Genomic DNA, 23027 nt, shown 5'->3' on the forward strand with positions numbered 1-23027 from the left:
GCTACTGAGCACTTGAAATGTGGTGAGTCTGAATTGAGATGTGTTGCAGGTACAATATACATACCACGTTTCAGACTCATTATGAAGAAAAGAATGTAAAATAGCTCACTAATAATTTTGACATTGATGACATGTTGAAATAATATTTTTGGATATATGGGGTTAAGTAAAATGTATTATTAAAATTCATTGCACTTGTTTCATTTTACTTTTCTCAATGTGGCCACTAGAAAATTTTAAATTGCCCATGTAGCTCACATTGTATTTCTATCAGACGGTGCTGCTGTAGAGGCCAGAGTGTGCTGCTCACAATGGGGGCTTATGATCCCCTCAAAATAGATGTTTGCTTGTACTTATGAACCTTGTTCTTGTGAAATCAAAACTTGGCTTAGTAATATACATTGCCAAAGAGTTACCTCATGAAGGCCTCCTTGTTGCTCAAATGTGGCCTCTCGCTAAGCCAAACTCAGCATATAAATTCATTACCTTTCCCCCCTTGTAGGACATGACTCCCAGGGATAAGCCTCCCTGGCACTGGGGTTTAATACCAAGTGCCAACTAATGATGCATTCGGAGAAAGACCTAGGCCAAAAGGGGGAAACATTAAATGCAAATGAGTTTTTATGGCTAAGAGATTTCAAAGGGAGTCAGGAAGTCATTCCAGAGGTTACTCTTATGCATGTCTCAGGAAGATCCCACTGTCTGCCTTAAATAGGGGTGTTCCTGGGGGCTCTAAAGACATCTAGACACTATAGGCAGGGCAGATAACCCCAGGAAAATGGCACCCTATCAGTGGGCCTTACCTTGGAATATATGATAACCCATGTCCCCCAAAGTATCAGAGTTAAACTCATAAATAATTTTCCTATGCATGGTTCTTTAATCCCATTCATTTGAACCTATAATTGGCACTATATCCATCCAATATACGTCTAAGAGACTTAAATATTCTGCCTGTTCATATGCTGGATGACCCCTGAATCTCTACAGAGTTGTAGCCAATATCTACTCTCCTGTTCATTAGACTCACCCAGGACAACTAACAAAAGGATGATAATGGACAATGCCCAACCCAAGAAGCAGAGAATATCTTCAACTGCAAGCAATACAATTCCATCCATCTGCCCCATGGGATTTAAGCCCCCTCTCAAATGGAAGCAGAGTTGGGCATCACCATCCTCAAATCCTCAAGACAGAGGAACAAACAAGCAAAGGGGGAATGCAACTATGGACTAAAGCAGACTTATGATTATTCAAGTAATGGAAGAACTTGTAATATTGATATAAAGACAGTGGCCATCAAAGGTTCTGAGGGGAGTGAGAGAGAACAATAGGTGTAACATGGGGCACGTCTGAGACATTGGAATCATTCTGCATGATATTATGATGGTTATCAGCCATTATACATTTTGTCAAAACCTATAAAATTGTGCAGAACAGAGTGTAAAACAATGTAAACTACAGACCATGGTTAGTAGCAATGCATCAATATGTGTTCATCAATTTTAACAAATGTACCACCCTAATGAAAGATGTTAATGGGGGAAAGTGTGGGAGGGGGAAGGAGGGGGGTTTATGGGAATCCCCTATATTTTCTTTCTTTTTCCAATATGGAAATGGTTTTATTTTTAACAAGAAGTATACTCACAACTATCAGTAAAACCCTATTTTATTTTTGCTATTAGTAACTTTTCATTCTCTCTTATTTTTATAAATCTAGGTAGGAATATAAAGTTGGTTTTCTTTTCAAAAACATTTTTGTTGTAATCACAATTTCCTTTTGTTGCCCTACTTTTACACCATTGTTTTTTAATAGCAATTTTTTTATAATTTTTTAAAAAGATATATAAATCACAAAAAATATTACATTAAAAAATATAAGAGGTCCCCATATACCCCACACCTCACCCCACTCCCACTCCTCCCACATCAACAACCTCTTTCATCATTGTGGCACATTCACTGCATTTGGTGAATACATTTTGGAGCACTGCTACACAGCATGGATTATAGTTTACATTGTCATTTATACTCTCCTCCAGTCCATTCAGTGAATTATGGCAGGATATATAATGTCCTGCATCTGTCCCTGCAATATCATTCAAGACAACTCCAAGTCCCCCAAATCCCTATATTTTCGACGTGATATTTATGTAATCTAAAGCTCCTTTAAAAATAAAAAATAAAAATTACCTTTTTAAAAATAGATGTCCCTTTCCATGTCCAAAAATGTATTTGGAACTCAGCAAGTCGCATCTTTTCTTTAAATGCAGACACTTGTCTTAACTTAGGGATCAGGTTGAGTCCTCCCTTTGAGGAGTATCAAGGGATAAAATACAGCTTTTAAGAAAGTCCAAGATATTAAAACCAAACTTACAGAAAAACTCTCTTAAGGGATTTTAGCTTCCTGGCTTACTTCCACATACCAAACTACCACCTTCTATTAAATGGAAATGATCTTCAAGGGCAGGGAGTATAGATTCACTTCTTTTATCTCTCCTTCGCACTGGGTTCAATGCTATGAATGGAAGTTGTTAACCACTTGGCTAACTATAGCTCCCAGTAGGGCCTGGTAGGGGACACCAAGTTTTCTGTTATGTCTTATCTCCTCACTGCCTGAATGAAGATATATGCACCCTTTTGGTGTTTCTATGTTCAAACAGGGAAAAAAAAAACTATATTTTTATATTTGACTTAGCTTCACCTCTTCCATAAGGAGTTTAACATTAAGAAATTGGGGGTTTGGGTGTTACTAAGAGAACAAACTTAAAAGAATAGAGGAAATAAATTCATTGATTTCATGCTCAATATGTCTGACTGTTATCAATCTGCAAGAAATGGATGTTGCATTTGGACTGAGCCCAGCAGGAAGATGTCTAATAATAACCTTGGGCAGAAATCCAGTTGACCACAGTAAATGCCCTAGGAAGCTCATGTTTGTTTATTTTCAACTATATGGCGCATTAAGAGGGCCTCACTTGTAAAAATGGATTCTAGGGTAGTGGCTAAATGGATGGTGATACTAGTAAAGGAAAGCATTGATGTTTCTGGAAATCTAATCATCTTTCTGAGCACTAGTGGGTGAGCATCCTACCTCCCAAATGACATAATGCACCTTCTGCAAGACAGCAGTCTCTTGGCACTGCTCCACTTTGAAGTAAAGCCTGAAATGAACTCCTGCGAAAGTGACATATCGAACCAGCCTTTTTTTTTTTCTCAAGGCCAACTCAGTTGATCCATGGTACATTCATCTTCATGGAAGTAGCTATTGCAGGGTAGAATTACAATTTCCTTTTGTCAGCAGAACGTACCCCTAATATAACTTGGCCAAGGTCATTAACCAAGTCTTCAAGCAGACAGCCTTCAGGATGGGTGTCAACCTTATGAGTAACCTTGCATCATGTCGAAGCACTAAAATAGTAAACAACTGAAAATTAGCTGGGGATCAAGAATTGTAACCATGGAAAGAGTTCTCAGAAACATCTCCAACCCAAGCACGGTGGAAAGTGGGTAAAGGTGATAAGATTACATTCCTAAGATATAGGCTCTATCATAAAAGCTAGCTCGTCTTCTGTTATTTCTTTTCTAGTTTTTTTTTAATCAATATTTTTTTGTTCTACTTACTCCCCTCCTTTCTTATTTTTCCCTCCAAGGAAGAATAAGGCAGAGGGAAATACTACATGTATACCTTTCAGAAAAATTTCCTATTGAAACATGATTCAATCATATCCACAATATGATTTGCCCCTTATGTGTATCTAAAATATAGATTGCTTTAAAGTCCTGTTTATTTAGGTATGCCAGCTTCTTCCTTCACATCCGTAAAATCTTAAGCCCTGTGTTAGAGAACAGGGATACAGTGATGACAAGATGGGTTTCTACTCAGCATCTCTGCCTGGTAAACTTTGACAAGCTTTTCAGGGAATGCATCGCTCGCTCCTCTTGTCCCCACTGCACCTGGTAACACACCTCTTAGCACGTTGTGCCCTTATCAAACTGTATTGAAACTGTGTAGGTATCAGTCTCTTCCTTGGAGTGTCTAGACCGAAAAGTACTTGAGGGCTCAGAGCTTAGCACATAGTAGGTTCTCAATCAATGCGGGCCGAATTAAACTGCACCATAATGGACAACTGTAAATAAGATAGACAAACACATGTAGACACAGGTACAGAAATGCTGTCCACACCTTTCTCATGTGCCATGCTACAAGGGCATTTGACACAATTACTGAGATTTAAATAAAAATTCTATTTACAGACAATGCCATTGAGGGACCTAAGTTCCTATTCAAGGTCTTGATGCAAACCGGTATGGTCTATGTCCAGAAATTTCCTTTTCCATTTCCCTGGTAAAGTTGGAGAGAGCTTGGGGAGCCAATGTGTGCCTCAGTCAGTACAATTAGAACCGCTTTGGCAAATTGCTCTTTTTTTTTTTTTTAAGACAATGTTTCATTATTGAGTTCTGTTTCCTCTAAACTCTCTGAATTCAAGTTTGGCCTCTGATGCGGAATCAAAACGTGGAGCTGACTCTGTAAGCAGGCCCCTCTCAAATCCTTCATGCACTTTTCAAAGTTAGTTAAGCAACTCAGCAGCCACTTCCTGCTGATGGCTGTGGCCAAGCATCAGTGACCCATTATGACTTTGGTTGACATGCTTGGGTGCTACGAGAAACACAGAATTCATATAATTTGATATATCAGGATCTTACAACTACAAGTGTGACTGCCCCGGCCAGCGGGGCTGCGAACTGGGGCTCGTGGCTTGCGTCTCGCTGAGTACGGCATACATTCTTTTTATCGCTCCCAACATACAAGGATCAACAGAATCCACTCAAACCCATAACTAGAAACGCCAGTTTTACATTCTCACTTGCATTCACTCTCTTTACATCAACACACTTTGTTGCACAGTTAACACGTGCCTTCGTTCTTAAAGAAAAATCATCAGCAAAGGAAAGTTGGGCTCTGAAGTATAAGCCTAAATTTAGAATACAACCTTACAGTGGTCTAGTCAAATAAAGTTTGCTGAGAGGAGAAAAGTACCAAAAAAATTTAGTAGTGGTTTATAAATTGGTTGCAGCCGCTACTTAAACAGTCAATTTTCAGTTGTCCATGATAATGACGGATGACAGGGGAAACTTTTATCAAAACAGATCAAAGTAATCACTTTCACAGTTCAACAGTTCACCTTCTGTACATCCCTATCGTGCCGGCATGCATACACACTTTAAACTCAAACTACCAAAAAGACAGGAAGAGAATTAATCTCACTTAAGAGTCAGTGTGTTGCACGGGAAAGCGCTTCTACTACTCGGGTGTAGAGCTCTGGGTTCAAATCCCATCTCTGCCCTATCGTAACCATGTGACCTTGAGGAAGTCACTTACCTTTCTGAACCTCAGTTTCTTCATTTGAAAATGGGCAGGAAGGCGGGGATGTAACATTGACACATTTGCATGGGTCTTGTGAGTTACCACGGAATGAGCTATCACAAGTGAAAGTGGATGGTAACTTGCATTTGCTTCCTTTCCTTGATTTTCTCTGCCCATCTCAGGCAGAAACTACCCAGGAGCAAAACAGCTAAGAGATGAAAAATGAAGGGAAAGAGGTGGACACGAGGGTGGAATGACACGCTAGCTGAAGGTGGATACAGTTTTGGTCTTCACTGCCCTTTACCTGTCAGGAAGACATGTGATGCAAATTTGAACATTGGGTTTTCTGTAAAAAAGGTTTTGGATGATCTTTAAATGGAATCATGAGATTTTGACTGGCTCAAAGGAATCCCTTAGTAATGAACTTATTGGGATGGCTTGTATCCCATGAGAACATAGAAGCTATATTGTGTATGTCTTTCAGTAAGGGGCTTAAGTGCTGGGGAGTAATTACTATTAAACTACTGTAACAAAATATATTTTTAACAAAATAGAGACATAATGAACAAAAGCCCATAAAGCTCTAATAGAACTTCTTTTGTTTTCCTGCTCGTTTGGAAGTTGTTCTAAATCTGCCTTCGAACCCTTACTGACCATGTTAAGAAAGAACATTCCCATAACGCGCTGGCCTTTGAATCCACGAGCCCTCGTTTTGGAGGTGTCACAGGAACTACCACATCACAAAATCCTTAATGAACCTCTTCCCAGGGTCAAACTCCACAGCCAATCAAAATACCGCACCTTATAATGTGGGCAAAGTTCAGGAAAATCTCTAGCGAGGAGAGCTCTACTGTGTGTATCCTTTGGATTTGGGGGTTTAAAGAGAGATCTCCCCAAGTTCCACAAAACTTTCAGGCCACAGAAAACCCACCACCCCTTTGGGGTTTTTTATTTTGACAGACACTGAGGGGGTTGAGAATGAACTTCCACATCTACTTAAGAGATCATGACCAGGGGCAGGGGACCTGACCAAATTGGGGATACCAGTTACTGAGATGGAAGGAAGCTCTTCTATCCCACAAGGCTGGGTCCTCTGAGTGCACTGCTTTCATTATTAAACACATGCAACCTCTTCCTAAATAAATGTCGTGCCCCCAGGTTTCCACTACCTGAAGAGAAACCCCTCCAAGCCAGTCCGGAAAATTTTACAATTCATTTAAAATGCACTTTGTGCCTAAACACCTCACTGAGGGACTCTTGCACTTATTTATTTTTTAAATTTTCAAATGAATGGGCAAGTTCTGCTCCCAGGTCGCTCTCATCTTTCCCAAATTGGCATTAGGCACAAAATTCAGTTGAGGACAGAATCATTCCTTAGCTAGGATTTTCAAACTTAACAAGGGACTCTTCGCAAGCTCTGCGAAGAGAATTCCATTTTAAAATCAAACTGCAGGATTTTTCTCTTCCGACGAGAATACACCTGAAAGGAGAAAAAGGCCATTCCCTCCTCCCAAGGCACAAAAAAAAACCACGGCATAGCCCAAGCAGCCCGTTTCCTACCCAGCCAATACAATCATGCTTTGTAAGCTGAGAGCAGCGCCCGGTATAGAAGCTAAGTATAAACAGCTGAGAAGGATTAGGCGGTAGCTCCATTCTCATTTACATGAAAATCCTGTTAAGCATCATTTTCCTCTCTGGCTGCGGGAGCAGAAGGTACAATTTTGTGCCATAGCCACGCATACATTTGCATCCTTTGTCTTTACTTACCAGTCGAGGCTGTGGGCATGTGTGCTCTATTTCCTCCATGGTTTCTGAGGGAGGCTCATTGGAAAAGCATTTTGGGATACCTGTTTCTGACTCAGCATCACTAAGTATTGGCATGGCCAGTAAATGCTCCCTCCAGCTCTACACTCTCGGTGAGTCTCCTCCCAGACAGAGAATGTTTTCTTTGTCATGTATTTTCCCCTCCCCGCCCCATCTCTCTCCTCCTTCCCTTCTCTTTTTTTCTCTTCCCTGGGGGCAGTATAGGGGTCCCCTCCCCCGGCGCCCCTTCCTCTCAGGGAGAAACCCAGAGGCAAGGCCTCAGTTTATCACTATAACAACCAGCCGGCGCTGGAGCCGCGGGTGCGGGATACAGTTCCCTCATTTGCATGAAGCGCGCTGGTTGGCTACTGTCATCATAGTACCACTCCGCCGGGGAACGGCCGGGCCCCATTGGCTGGCCGGCCGGGCCCACGGGGGCCTGAACTTGCAGCTTTTGTTTCTTCGGGTTAATTCAGTTTCAAAGGTCTCGGGCCATCCCGGGCTCAGGCCCCCGGGCTGCACTACCCAGATAAGAGGAAACCACTTCCTGAGCGGCCCTGGGAGGGCTGGAGAAAAAAAAAAAAACCCAGAGCAGCCCTCCACTAAGAAAGGACCCTGTGCCTGGCACGAGGGTACAGGGGGCGGCAGGCCGAATTATTTGCCAAATGGAGAGTTGCCCGGAAGCCAAAAGCCACTTTGGAACCCACACTCACCGTGCCCACAGTTGTCAGGTGGCCGCGGAGGGGCTCTCGGAGCATTCCCGGGGGGGGGGGGGGGGGACCGGAGTGTTCACCCCTGGACTGCAACACTAGCCAGAGCCCCTGAGGCCTGGTGTTGCGCCGGAGCCGCCTCTGGGGATGCCCTAGGAGGAACTTTAGGGGAGGAAGAGGAGCTGGTCTTGGACAGCCCGCCTCCCACCGCAGGCTGCCCTCCCTAACTGCGGCCTCCCTCGGCCACTCCTCCCCCTCCCCAGCCCTCCCCAGCGTCCTCCCGGAAGTCTTGCCCCTATCTGCGCTTCAGTACCCTGTTGCGTGCACTGGCCTATTATTCCTCTGTTTCCATTTTACCAGTCCTGGGTCCCCTTTCCTAAGCAACCTGCTCTCGGCCAAATCCTCATGGCAACGAGAGAAGTATCTGAGATGGAGCGGTAAAGACGGATGTGCCTTAATGTCTAAATCGTCCAGGAATAGCCGCATTTTAAGAGGGGTGTTCTGAAGACGCACATGCAGAAAAAATAACTTACAAAGGAATTCATTCTAGTGAAATGTCAACGCTTTCAACAACATTAATATAAATCCGGATAATTGCCAGCATTTGTCACGCACAGGCCCAGTGCTAAGTCCAGGGACCATACTTTGAGATCCAAAGGATGGGATAAAAATACCAACCCTGCCTCCCCCTCAAAACTGTGGAAGATCAAATTAGATATCATTTGAAAGCACTTTACAAACTAGAATATGCCACACTAATGTCAGGGGATCTTATTTTTATTACTTCTCAAATAAGCAAACAGCGTTAGTCCTAAAAAAAAAAAAGGAAGAAAAACTGGATTTTGCTTTAGAGATTTACACAGTTTGACAGTTATGGATCCTGCCACTTTAAATTGCAATGACATCACTTGACAGCATTATTGCCTACTCTTGAGAAAATTCCTCTGCGACAGAAGATTCCCAGTGGTGCTTGGGTCACCTGTAAAGGGGCCAGGTTTCTCCTATCCCAGTTGCCCTCCTAGAAGCACAAACCACCACAAGCTACAGGTTCAGCTCTTCCCAGCCCTTCAACCAATAAGAGCCAAGCCCTGCAGGATATTTAAGAGTCCCTTTCCCAGCCACGCTGGGGGATGTGGGGGTGAGATTGTTACTCAAATCCCAGTATCTTCTTTGCCTTAGAACAGAGGTTCTCAAAGTGTGGTCCCCAGAGGAGCTGTAGCAGCATTCCTAGGAACTTGTTAGAAATTCTCACTCCCCATCGCAGACCTACTGAATCAGAAACTCAAGGGGTGGAGCCAGGAATCTGTTTTGACAAATCCTCCAGGTGATGCCGACACATGCTAAAGCTGGAGTTCCCTCGCCTTTGAGCCACATGTTCCCGTGGGAAAGCACATAACCCCTAACCCTGCTGTGTTCTGGGCCACTGAACGGACCACCTGGATCCCAATTGGTGCTCTAATGCCCTCTCTAGAATGGGAGGCACACCTATTCATCTGCCTATCCAGCAAGGTCCTGGTGTCTGGCCAGGTTTCTGTGAGCTTCTCTTGCCCAAGAGCCTGGACCATGCCCTTAGCTTCCCAGCCAGGCTGCTTTCCTTTTCTATCTCAAAGGCAGCAGGCGCCCTCTCCCTCCCCTCACCATCCTCCCCTGCCCCAGTGAACCAAGACATGGCCTCTGCCTGGGATAAGTATCTTCACTGTCACCCAAGGCAGACCCTTAGCCCTCAGTCCCACCTTGTGCTAAATCCAAGTTGTACCTGACACACATTCATCCAAAATCCTTGAACCTAGCAATTCACACACCTCTCCGATTGCCTTGAGAGCCAGCCAGCTCTCCAGTTCCATTCCCACTAATGGACTCCAACCTCTTCTTGGCTTCTTCCTGCCTCTCTTCCCACAGCCCAGTCTGAATCCCAGCATGTCTTGCAGGCCTGATGGCAGAAAGACTCTTGTAGGCAGTCCCTACCAGAGCCACCCACTCTGGCGACTCTTGGCTGCTACTGCCACCTGATTCAGGAATTTCTCCTTACTAATACCTGCATGGCTTATTTTAACTTGGGCCACTGTAATGCTATCAAGACAATTAACTGGGAATGATCAGTTCATTCCATACCATATATACGGAATATATAAGTAGTCCACAGCCCTCTAGGGGTAATGGGTTGGGGGGTGACTAAAAAGGGAGAGGAAGAGGGAGTTTATCCAGGTGATAGAAGTGGTTCGAATCCTGACTATGACAGTGGTTTGCACAAATCTAAAGGCATATGAAAATTGTTAAAAACTCCATGAAGGACATTGGTCAGTACACGCTAACGGCTTTAAAAATGTTCATGCCTTATGACCCAGTGATTCCACCTGGGAATTTTTCCCCATGGAAATAATCAGAGAGGCACACAAAGATGCTTAATGCAGAATTATTTATAAAAGGAAAAAATGTTACTATTCACAGCAATAAGAGTACTGAGTCATGTTTTTGAAGAAATTCTAATATGGGTGAAAAAAGGAGACTACACAATATGATTCGAAAAATGATCCCAATTATGTAATATGTACATGTAGAGAAAAAAGCACTGGAGGGAAATAGACCAAAATGACAACAGTGAAATCGTTAAACTGTGGGATTATGGAGGATTTTTGTTTTCTTTTTTATCTCTTTCTATCTCCAAGTATTCAAAAATAAGTGTATATTACTTTTGTAAGCATGGAAAAAAAATGAACACTGAAAAAGACATCAAGGGTTGGGTACAGGATGGTGGGCAGGCAGGCAGTGGTCAGCAAGTGAGCAAACAGAAAGCTGCGTGGGGGCTCCAGGAGAGGCAACAAGAAAGCTGAAACTGAGGAACAAAGCTGGGGAGAGAGGTCTTTCCAGTGAGCGGAGGCAGAAGACACGTGTTGAAGGCAGGCTGCGCAGAAACTTCCCAGGGAACCTTTGGGGACAGGGCCCCAGAGTCTTGTAACCTCTGCAAGTCAGGCATGCCTTCTGCCAGACCTTATTAGAAGGTCGGTGCTGCCCCGACCACTCACTGAGCACCTCTTATGTTCTAAGCCCTAGTCCAGGTATTCCCACCACACCTGATCAAATAGGTAGAGAGGTTCCATTTTGCAGGTGAGGAAATCGAGCCACAGAGGGCTTCTCTTTAGTTTGGAAGAGTTCTGCAAATGACATCTAGTCATCCTTCTTACCAGTGGTCTGTATATCAATAATACCAAATGGTTGAAAATGCCATTCCAAAGTTGTGCGGGGAAGAACGAAAATAATCTCCAGGTAGCAGATGCTGTTGGAGCCGCTGCTCTATCCCCTTAGGTCCCACCATTGTTGTAAACACCTGGCCCACTGCCAGCTGCGCCCGCCGGCAGCTCTCGCCTGAGGGCTTTCTCTCGTCACCGGAAACCCCTTCCCACCCACACCCCCAAGAGCTCTCGACCAATCACCGAGGAGACTTGCTGTAAAAAACAACCCGATTCCCTTAGACCTCAAGTGGGATAACTCTCAACTGCAGGTTCTGCACATTCCCAGAGTTCCCCCAGCGGGATTAAGTTCCAACTGCCCACAGTGGCCGCTTGTTTGGCAGGGCACCCTGGGGCGGCTGCCTTCCTTTCCTGGTCTCACATGCCCACCCCCTCGGGGTGTTTCTTGGAATCCCCCCGCCCCCAACTAAACTACTCGCCTTCGAATCCTTGCCTCGGGGTCTACTTCTGGGGGATCTCAAATTAAGACACCATTCCAGAGCCCCATTATAAAGTTTCCATACAATCTGATCCTTAGGGCAAAATACCTTCCATAGCTTCATCCACACGTGAGGCTTAACACCATGTATAAATATCTTTTCGCCTCTTTTTTAAGTGGGCAGGACTTTTAAGCTTCCTCATCTTTAAAAATACCTTTCCCTTCTCTTCTAGTTTTCAATCTTGCATCTAGTTGTGCTGCTAGAAGTTATATATCCATTGTGTAAAAATGTTAGGACAACCCTAGGAAAAAATTTTAAATGATTTAACTACAATCCGTGTGCCCTACATATATTGCACTGCTCTAATATTTACCAAGAAAGTCACGTGAGACGTCCTTCGTTCCAAACCTTCCCCTACACCATCACTCTAGGCGCACTACTGCTTCCAGGTTTCCCTTTCCTTTTTTATTCATATTTTCTCACTACCTCAGATTTGCTGAACAAAGGAATTTATTACAAAGAAGGAAGGGGGAAACAGGATAAAGTTGACAGAACTGAAGATTTCCTGGAAATCATTAATACTCCTCTGTGGAATTTTGTTATTTTTACTGCTCTCTCTGGAGCCACTTTCCCAGTTGTCCACATATGGCTAACGTCTGACTAGTCCAGGAAAAAACTTCACCATACTAAGTGATGAAAGCATGCCTGTATCCTTTCACCCACTCCAGGGAAATAATGGCAATACAAGTCTTACACAGTGTAAAGCACGTCATCACTCACTGAGTACTTTTACACAACTGAATTATGTCACTAAGGGTACTCTGAGAGTGACAAGTTTTTTAATACAGTACTGACAATTTTCAAGTGAGTAAATAGATTCAGAGAGTTTAAATGACTTGACCAAGGCCACACAGTAAGTGGCAGAAGCATCACTTGAATCCAGATCTCCTCAAGCAAAGCTTGATCACTTTTTCCTCCAAACCACACTGCCTCACTCTTTGATTTAGTTAGACTTGCTTTATTAACAAGGTTGCTGAGCTAACTCATGCATATCTCATCACCCAATATAATCCCTACACCCCTTTTCTGCTGAATTCCTGTTCGTGAAGCATTATTCGCTTGTACTCACACCATTCATTTCTTATCTATACAATCATGAACTTGGACTCATCATTGGCATTTGAATTTACTTATGACAGAAAAGTAAACCCAGATGCATTGCTAGAGTCACCAGGCCCGTGATCTGCAAAGGCCACTAGGGAGAAAAGGTAACGGTCAGGCATAAAAAGTCTTAGAGCATCAAAACTTATTTTTTGGAAGAAAATCTTCCTCCCCGCCCCCGGAGCTTCTATAAGAACCAAAAAAGAATTGACATTTACTCATTCATTCGACCAAACTTTATTGAGTCTAAGCACAGTTGGTTCTAAGGTGCTGGGGAGTAAGAAGACAGATGAGGTGTGACAAACCAAACCCACTGCATTAATGAAAGTACTGCTAATGAAATGTCATCTTACATTTTATATTTAAAAGAAATAAATATTTGACCTAAGTCAGAGAGATGGGCAGTAGGGGGCTACAATTCTTAGGCCTCAAGGGCACCATACCTTAATGGTTGTGCCTGAGTTTTTGAGAAGGTCCTAAAAGACATGTATGTTTTTAAAATCAAAATGAGATGCATTTATCTAAGTAGTGATGATAAAATCAAAATTGTAAATATATCGTAGTTTGTTTTGCTGCAGCAAAACAGATAGGATGGCAGGTTTTTTTGCATAAATTAAAGTTGCCCTTAGCTGGAATAAATCAGTCTTGTTGACTTTAGCAGCTGTGTAGTCAGTAAAGAATTATTGTTGCTATTTCTTGGTGGTATTTATAAACACTTTTATTTTCTAAGTGCTTTACAATCACTTATTGTCTAATTAATATCTAATCATCTGTTTACAAGTTATAATCACACATGTAGTGCAGTTTAATCAAAACTCCAAACAGAGCCGCCATCATGCTCTAGAATGCTGTGTAAATTTTGGTCCCTCCCTGACAGGGTCTGGGTCCAGACACGTGGCTGAAATAGACAATACAACAGAGAAAACAAAATGAATAAAGATTCCTCATTTGGAATTGAGCACGATTTGGATCCACAATGTTTGCACGCCAACCATATTATCTGAATGTCAGTGAACAAGTGAAAGAATATAGGTAATTTTAAACTTAATGGCTTGATTTCATGCACGTATGCCATTTTAATTTATTTAATCCACAAAATTGGATGATCACTGATATGAAAGGACAAGGCCAGGCACTGGCTTGGCATTGGAACTATTAGCCGCAATCACAGTTTCAGTGACTTGAATGAAAAAGATCAAATGTAGCAAAAGGTGGCTCAGGGACCTTAGAGGTGAATCATCTAACCAGGTTCAAGGCTAGACCAAGCGACCGCCTGTACAAACACCTGCCAGTCTTTCATACCCTTCCTAAGTGGAGGTACTACTGTCTCCCTCCAGTCTCCCCCAATGTTATTCTATAAGCAATTAGGGGAATCATGAAAGGTTTTTTAAGCAGGCTAATGAGATGCACATTTTCCAGCTTTTTTTTCCCCCTTAGGATAACTGTTCCTACAAGTTGAATTGCTGAGTCAGACTACCTGCATTTTTAAGGCTTTTGGTACATGTTTTTTGATTCTTATCAAATCGTCCTCCGAAATGGTTGAGCACATTGACACTTTTTTCCAACACCCCTATAGTGGCGTCTGTCTTTGCTAATGATCTGTCATAAGCAGCTTTCGTCCTTCTTGCTTTCCCACCAAACACAGTCTTCCAGGACTGCAGCAACTGCTGCAGGGTCCCGAGGATTTTACCAGGGGCCTTCTGAACGGGATACAAATGGCTTTTACTGGCAAAGAAGGAATCGAGACCTTTTGATGCCAGGCTGGATAAACTCATTTGCAAGTCAACTCCTATAGTTCTTGGACTTTGCACTAATAGATTTTGAATGACATGGCCTCCAACATTGCCCTTCATCTTGCACAATCTTCACTCGGAATCTTTGAATGCTCAAGAGAGTTTGGGTTTCATCTTCTGTGTTAGTTTTTTGTTGCTGCTACAACAAATGACCACAAATGTAGTGTCCTAAAACAACACACATTGCTTATCTTACAGTTCTGGAAGTCAGAAGCCTGAAAAGAGTCTCACCAGGCTAAAAATCAATGTATTGGCAGGGCTGCACGCCTCCTGAGGGCTCAAAGGGAGAATGTTTCTTCGCCCTTTCCGGCTTCGAGAGGCTGCCCGCAGTTCTTGGCTCATGGTGGCCTCTTCCATCTTCAAAGCCTGCAATTGCATCACTCCCATCTCTGCTTCAGTCTGAGCAGCTCCTTCTCTAACTCTTCTGGGTCCCTCTTTCTCTTAAAAGGACCCTTGTGAGTACCTTGGGCCCACCTGGCCAATCCAGTATAACCTCTCCCATCCCAAGATCTTTAAGTGACTCACATCTGTAAAGTCCCTTTTGCCATGTAAGGTAACACAGTCACAGGTGCCAGGGATTAGGGCATGGGTACCTTCGAGGCCGATGTTCTGCCCACCACACCTTCCTTAGGGTGAGCCGGACCTGGGTGTCCCTCCTCCAGATATTCTAAACAATGCATTGTCTGGAATAATAAGACTTAATAATTTATGAAGCCCTATGCTGTGGCAGGCACAGGCATTTTGCCCAATTTGCAGATAAGAATATCGATGCATATCGATGCTCAGAGACATTCAATGATTTGCCCAGAGTCACAAAGTTGGTGGCAGAGCCATATTTCAAACTTGGGTCTGTTGGACTTCAAGGTCCCCAGTCATTGCACGCTGCCTCAGCCTCTTGGCATTTCCCAAGCTCTGCTTGTTTTGCTATCTTTGAACAGCCTTCATGTTGAAAGCTTTTCATTTAGTTTATTTGACATTTAATGATACAACCTGGCTAGATAAAGCCTTTTATTGAGCCCCTATAAATCTTATATTTGACTCATTCAGTAGATGGCAGTGGAGGATGTCATCACGCAATACACATTCAAGTTAATGTCTCCACATTCTCTAATAAATCCTCCGAACAGTAGCATCGGATGGGTTCATCCTCTCTAATACAAGCAGAAGTGGATGCACCAGATTCTCTTCTCTGTAAGTGAAATGAAAAGTTCTGAATAATAACAGGTGTTGTTGGTGACAAATGATCTTTCCAGAAGCCCATAAGTATCTCAAATACCTTATTCTTGGGGGAAAAAAAAGAGGGAGAGAGAGCCTAACACTTTAAGGGTCAAAATTCATCATCTCTGATTCCTGTTACAAGGTTCTCAGCCTTGCTTGTACATTGGAATCACCTGGGAAGCTTGGCGCACCGCTTATCTGAGTCTTGGCAGAACGCCTTGCCATCCTCTTGAAACACGAGGGTGGGAGGCCTGTGAAAAACTGTTTTTTTCTTGCCTCTCTATCTCCCCTGAGAGGCTGTCAGGAGGGGGCTTCTCATGGCCTCCTGGGATCTGTTGAGCTCTGGGGCTTTCTGTCCCACTCCTCACACGCATTGGAGAAGAGCAGAATAGAAAACCTATCAGCTGCATCTACGGTGGGCTCCTCTGCGACAGACGTTTTGGTGTCCTTTTTGGAGTGTGGGACAAGGACCATGGGACGGTGGCACAGTTGGCAACTGTTTCTTTTGCTGTCTATGTAAATAATAAACAGAATCTAAAAGTGACTTGTAGTTTTACCGGTCGATTGAGTAAGACCTTAGCTTTGGCCTTGCACACGCGTCTGGTGTGTGTGCTTGACAAAATGTCAGTAGCACCGAGATCGAGCAGCTCTAGAGGAAAGAAGATGGGTCATGAGTTGCTCATTGTTGAAACTGGACACGGAGTACATGAATAGTACAACTGGGAAAATAATGTTTTGTCTAGTTTTGTATATATATGAAACTCTTCATAGTAAAAATTTAGATTAAAAAAAAGATAAAATTTTTTTTAAAAGATAGACACTGGTCACCTTCTTTATTAGATGTCTTTAAGTATATACACTGAGGCAATATGCAGAAATGCACAAATTCTACCCTCGGACTTGCAGCTCCACTGATGAATTTCAAACTGTGTGCTCTTGAGCAAATTACTTAACCTCTCTAACCCTCAGTTTCCTCAACAATAAAATAAGGTTAATAATGCCCTGAGGGTTTTGGGGGGATTAAATACAAGTAAACTGTTTAGTTGAATGCTTTAAATAGATACCTTTGTTCTTTTTGTCTGCTACTTTTCAATACAGAAATGCAAAGTGTCCTTCTTGTTATCCCGACAAGTAATTTTGTTCTAGACAATTTCTCTTCAAATAATTCCCTAGAAAACTTAGATAGCCCTGGCATGAAATATGTTTGTTTCTAAGGGTTTTAAACAGCAAACCCTGGAGGGTGCCAGGATGGGGCAGGGGTGAAGGTGGAGGGTGGGTAAGGATGGTGTGAGAAGAAATGTACGTGGTTAATGCAGTGGTTCTCAACTGAGGGTGATGTTGCCTCACAGGGAACATTTGGCAATGTCTGGAGACATTTTTGGCTGCCGCCCCTTGGTGTGTGGGAAGGTAGTACTACTGGCATTTAGTGAGTAGAGACCAGGGGTGCTGATAAACATCCTACAATGCACAGGACAGCCTCCCACAACAGAGAATTATTTGGCCCCAAGTGTCAATAGTACCATGGTTGAGAAACCCTATGCTAGTGTGACCAACACTCCTTGATGAAGATTTTCCTGGGTAATTAACTTAGCCTTCCTTCTTCCTACCCAACAATACAGGTTATTAAAGGCAAGCTCAAGAGAAATCATCCAAACTGTGATTACTCTAGCTCTGTGACCCTAATTTGTTATTCATTTCTTTATGAGAAAAGAAATCTGGGTAGTGTTTTGATTTTATTGCCTTTGAGTTTCAAATACCAAACTCGAAGCATGCACTGATTACCTTCTTAATTAATAGACTGTGAAGGCAGGGCATCACTTTATTAACTAGTGGGAAGGATGTACCAGCTCCCGACAGTTCTGCGGTGTTTATTCCCAACTGTTAGGCCATTGGGGGGGGATTGGTTCGAAGGGGATTCAGACACTGTTCTGCCGTCCATCTCCTTTAGGTGAAGCCTGCCTGCCGTGCCATTGTTAAATAGACACCATTATGCATAATATGCCCCCCACTCCCTTTCTCCCCACCCCCAACTCCCTTTCTAAAGCGAGGAATATCAGAGGTCAAGATCGCAGTGCCATGTACCCTGAAGGAAAGTGTTCAGCTAGGGGTGGTAAGAGCTATGCGTGCAACTGGCCAATAATGGTAAAGCCATTTGTGAGGTGTGTTGTGTGGTTTGGGGAGAAATGGGGAAAATATTCAAGAAGAAGAAAAAGTGGGGAATATCTCTTTACTGGGGGTGGAATGGCTTAAGGACCTACGATGTGGATCCCATTTCTTTATTTCTCCCTCACGCCCTCCCTGAAAACCGCCTCTCCCCACTGCCCAGGGAAGCGGGTTGGGACACCTGACTAAGAGGGCCAAGCCACTGCCTGTTCAGTGGCTGATCGGATTCTCAGATTCCCTCTTTCAGGAATTAGAACTAAGAGATAGAGACCGAGTGGGCCAGAGCTGAGCTATGGGCCGAGGATTAGGATGACTATGTCCATAGACAACCCCTTCAGAGGGCCTCTGAAAGGTGCCCGGATTCCCGTCCTCGCCAAGCCCTGCTTTTTAGCTTTCCGTGGATTCTAATCAGAGTCTTTTGCCCTCCAAAAACACAAATGCTGTACGGAAAAAGTTAGCTTCATGGGTGCTGTTCCTTGCAACCAAACAACCTATGATTGAGACATGTGTACACATTCCCACCGAGAGGTGAGACTAACATGAGAAATGAAGCCGAGAGCTCGGCTGACAGGGAAAGGCCAGGAAACAGTCATTCACACCCCGTGCCTCACAAGGGATGAGTCTGTGCCCCAGAGACCAACTCAGAGCAAACTCCCCTTCTCAGAAAGCCTGTAGTTCTGGATATACCACACTTTTGATACTTTCATATACACACAGCCTTACCACTCCTTCTGTGTTATGATATTGACTCATTGTTTATCTCATAGTGTTACCAAATTTTCATTTGAAACCTTGATTTTTCTCTCCCATATTGTTAACTAAGTCACCAACCAGATCTGGGAAGTTTACACTCCCAGAATCCACATTCTTAAATCGTCTTCCATCCACTGAGACTGGCTTCATTGTTTTAAAGATTTATTTTATTTATTATTCCCCCCCCCCCCCCTTATTGTTTTGTGCTCGGTATCTGCTCTCTGTGTGCTCATCTTCTTTTTGGGAAGCCAAACCCAGGACCTCCCGTGTGGTCAGTGGATGCCCAGCTGCTTGAACCATATCCGCTTCCCTCAGAACTGGCTTCTACCTCCACCACCTCCACTACTCCACTAAAACTGAGCTATGTTTTCATGTTAGTATGTCTTACCTGCTCAGTTAGGAGTATCTTTTAGAGCAATGGTTCTCAATCAACTGGGACTGATCTTCCCCTACCCCAAGGATTATTTTGCAATGTCTGAAGACATTTTTGATTGTCACAACATGGGGGATGCTACAGTCATCTAGTGGGTAGAGGCCAAGGATCCTACAATGCACAGGGCAGCCCTCTGTAACAAAAAATTATCTCGCCCAAAATGTCAATAGCACTAAAGTTGAGAAGCCTTCAGCTTTGAGGGTCTTTGAGGCAAATACAATTAAAACTGGGCAAAGGATTTGAACAGCCCTTTCTCCGAAGAAGATAAACAAATGTCCAATAAGCACATAAAAAGATGCTGGTCATCATTAGCCTTTAAGGAACTAGAAATCAATACTATAGAATTATTGTGACTCTAGCAATGGAAGAAATTATATCATTGATGTGGAGACAGTGGTCACGGAAGTTGCTGAAGTCAGGGAGAAGGAAAAAGAGGTGTGATATGGGAGCATTTTCAGGACTTGGGGTTGTCCTGAATGATACTGCAGGAAAAGATGCAGGACATTATATATCCTGCCATAACCCACTAAATGGACTGGGAGAGAGTGTAAACTACAACATAAACTATAATCCATGCTGCATAGCAGTGCTCCAAAATGTACTCATCAAATGCAACGAATGTACCACACTAATGAAAGAAGTTGTGGATGTGGGAGCAGTGGGAGGGGGTTGTGTGTGGGAAGTGGGGTATACGGGAACCTCTTATATTTTTTTTAATGTAACATTTTGTGTGGTCTATATATCTTTTTAAAAAAGATAATAATAAAAAAATTTAAAAACCCCACAATGAGCCATTACCTCACACCACTGGAATGGTTACTATTTTTTAAAAAATGGAAAATAAAAAGTACCAGGGGGATGTAGAGAAATAGGAACCCTCATATACTGCTGGTGGGAATGTAAAATGGTACAACCTCTGTGGAAAACAGTTTAGCAGATCCTTAGAAAGTTAAACACAGAAGTACCATATGACTCGACAATCCCATTTGTAGGTATATACCCGAAAGAATTGAAAACAGGGACTTGGACAGATATCTATACACTAATATTTCTAGAAGCATTATGCACAGTAGCCAAAAGATGAAAGCAACCCAAATGACCACCAACAGAGAAATGAATAAACAAAATGTGGTATACACATACAGTGGAATATTATTCAGCCATAAAAAGAAATGAAGTTCTGATACATGCTACAACATGGATGAATCTTGAGGACATTGTATTGAGTGACAAAAGCCAGATACAAAAGGAGATGTTGTATGGTTCCACTTATCGTGAAATAATTAGAATATTCAAATCCATAGAGTCAGAAAGTAGACTACAGGATACCAAGAGGGGGTGGGAAGGTCAATACATAATGGGTGAGGGATTTCTTTCAGGAGTGAAGGAAAAGTTATGGTAATGGATGGTAATGATGGTAGCATAACATTGTGAATGGGATTAATCCCACTGAACTGTAAGCTTGGGAGTGGTTGAGAAGAGAAATTTCATGTTGTATATATTTTACCACAATGAAAAAAGAAAAAGAGAGAGAGAGAGTAAAGAGATGACAATTAAATGTGATATTTCATCCTGGATTGAAACTAATAATGGAGGAGAAAATGCCCAAAAGGGCTGGGAAAATTAAAAAAGTGGAATATAGACTTTATGCTTTATATCAATGTTAAATTTCTTGACTTTGTTAATTGTACTTAAGGTGGTTACATAAGTGGATATCCTTGTTCTTAGGAAAAACACATGAAGTATTGTGTGTTCAAGGAGTATGATGTATGCAACCTACGCAAATGTTTAGAAAATAAGATGGATGAATACATGATAGATAATATTAGATTACAAATATGACAAAATGTTAAAGGTTGGTAAATATGGGTAGAGGGTATATTGGAGTTTTTTGTTCCGGTTTTATATTTTTTTGCAATTGTCCTATAAATTTGAAATTATTTCAAATTAAAATTTTTAAAAAAGGAATGAAGTAGTGATACTGGCTACAACATGAATGAACCTTGAAAACATATGCAGGTATACAGAAGCCAGGCACAAACCCTCATATTTATGATTCCATTTACATGAAATATCCAGAATAGGCAAATTCATATAACAGAAAGTAGATTAATGGCTACATCCCCTAGGGCTGAGGATGTTGGGGAGCAGGGGGAATGGGGAGTGACAGCTAATGGCTATGAGGTTCTTTTGGGGTGATGAAAATGTTTTGGAATTAGATAGTGGTGATAGTGCACAACCTTGTGAATATACTAAAAACCACTGAATGACACACTTTAAAACATGAATTTGGTGTTCTGTGAATTATATCTCAAAAAATTAGTGCCTGCCACGAAGTAGGTGCTTGGTAAATAAGGCAGTTGACCAGAGGCACGGAAGACAAAAATATTTCCTTCCCGCCCTGATTACTATTATATTAACACTTTAGCCAAAGAGAAATAGTAGTCATTTCCCTTAAGCAATCTCCAAGTTCCTCAACCTTCAAAATGAACCCATGTTTTCCATTTCCTCTGAGTCCTCAGGGCCTTCTGAATGCTTCCGGCTAGTAGGTAGGTAAGCCATTCTTGGGAATAGTTAACTGAACTTTCCCCCAAATGTATTTATGCCCTTTGTACTTGTTACCGTAATTATATAATTTAATTAAATATCATGTAAATTGATAGAACTGCAGAAAAAAGAATTGCTTTTAAGAAAAGTAAATACTTTCTTTTGGAAAGAAGATAGAGGCACTTTGCTTTTAAAAATCTGTTAAATTAGGTGAGGGCAAGACATCCATCAAAGAGAGGGCAAAATTGTAAAAAAAAAAAAATCTAGGATTCTGCATTCAGAATGTTTTCAAAGTACCTTAAGTTTTCACTCCATTTAGAATAAACCAAAAATGGAAATAAGAGACAGTGCATACTCGTCTGCCTAATGAAAAAAAGACGACACAGAGCTCTAATCAGTGGCCCAATCAAAGGATCGGCGAATTAATAATATATTTATTTTAAATTTAAATAAAATGTTTAATGTATGTATTTATCGTTTTTTGAACGAGTTCCCATTATAAGCATTTTTTCTCAATTTATCTCTATTAGTCTCCATTGCATAGGGCAAGAAGGCTTCTACTGTGCTTCTCCGTGATTATAATTCTCTCCTTCACTGTATAATGGAGAAAATGCTACAATACTCTTATTAATTCTCCATTTTTATCCTGAATTTTTTTGCGTGACACTGAAGAAAAGTCCCCCAATTGCTATGCCAAGGAATGGTGTAGAAGCCACATGGAAAAGAATTAATGGGGCAGACATGTGTACAAGTCTTACCCATCTCTCTTGGAGGCTGGTCCAGCTCCTGCCCATCTCTGGGGAAGCTGAGGAAGAGTTATGGAAGGGTGAGTCTGATGTAATATCTCTAGGTAGGTCTGGCCTGGCCTTCAGATACCACAAACCTAGGAGTCTGGCAGGGTTTGGAGCAGAGAGCCTTGTAAAGAGTTAATGATCACAACATCTTTTTTGCCGGTTTTAATGGTAGTGTCCATTAATGTAGAGGCTGGAGTTGAGTTAAAGTTGGCTGATCCAGGACCCAACACTCATCCATGCCTCAAAGACTGGGTTGAAACTCATTCCATCTTCTGAAGGACCTAGAGATGACCCTAGCTGGACAAACTCAGGACCCTCCCTGGGCAAAGAGGGTATAGATTAAACAGCTATTTAAAATCCTCTCACTCATTCAACAAACATTTACTATGCACCTGCAGTATGTCAGGAGCCGTACATCTAAGATGAGTAAGACAGTCATCACTCTCAAAGAATATATTGTCTAGCAGGGCAAACTCTTAAAGGTGGATTTTAAAAGTAAATACAGGGAAGCGGATTTGCCCAACGGATAAGGCATCCACCTACCACATGGGAGGTCCAAGGTTCAGACCCAGGACCTCCTTGACCAGTGTGGAGCTGGCCCACGCGCAGTGCTGATG

The 23027-nt window shown here is 42.4% G+C and overlaps 1 protein-coding gene across 6 annotated transcripts in view; it reads right to left on the reverse strand.

The window, feature by feature from the left end:
• PCYT1B (phosphate cytidylyltransferase 1B, choline) overlaps window positions 1-23027 on the reverse strand; it is a 116978-nt gene that overhangs the window by 88207 nt on the left and 5744 nt on the right. For 2 of the 6 annotated variants that reach the window (XM_004469702.3, XM_004469699.3), the window contains exon 1: window positions 7136-7520. The exons of 2 other annotated variants lie outside the window; for them this stretch is intronic. In XM_004469702.3, the coding sequence (XP_004469759.1) occupies window positions 7136-7249 (114 nt within the window). In that variant the 5' untranslated portion in view covers window positions 7250-7520. Of the gene's footprint in view, window positions 1-7135; window positions 7521-7884; window positions 8158-23027 lie in introns of those variants that run through there. 2 more of the 6 variants (XM_012529503.3, XM_012529504.3) reach the window with 2 other exon arrangements.

The sequence above is a fragment of the Dasypus novemcinctus genome, chromosome X (assembly GCF_030445035.2).
Source record: "Dasypus novemcinctus isolate mDasNov1 chromosome X, mDasNov1.1.hap2, whole genome shotgun sequence".
Taxonomy (NCBI): Eukaryota; Metazoa; Chordata; class Mammalia; order Cingulata; family Dasypodidae; genus Dasypus; species Dasypus novemcinctus.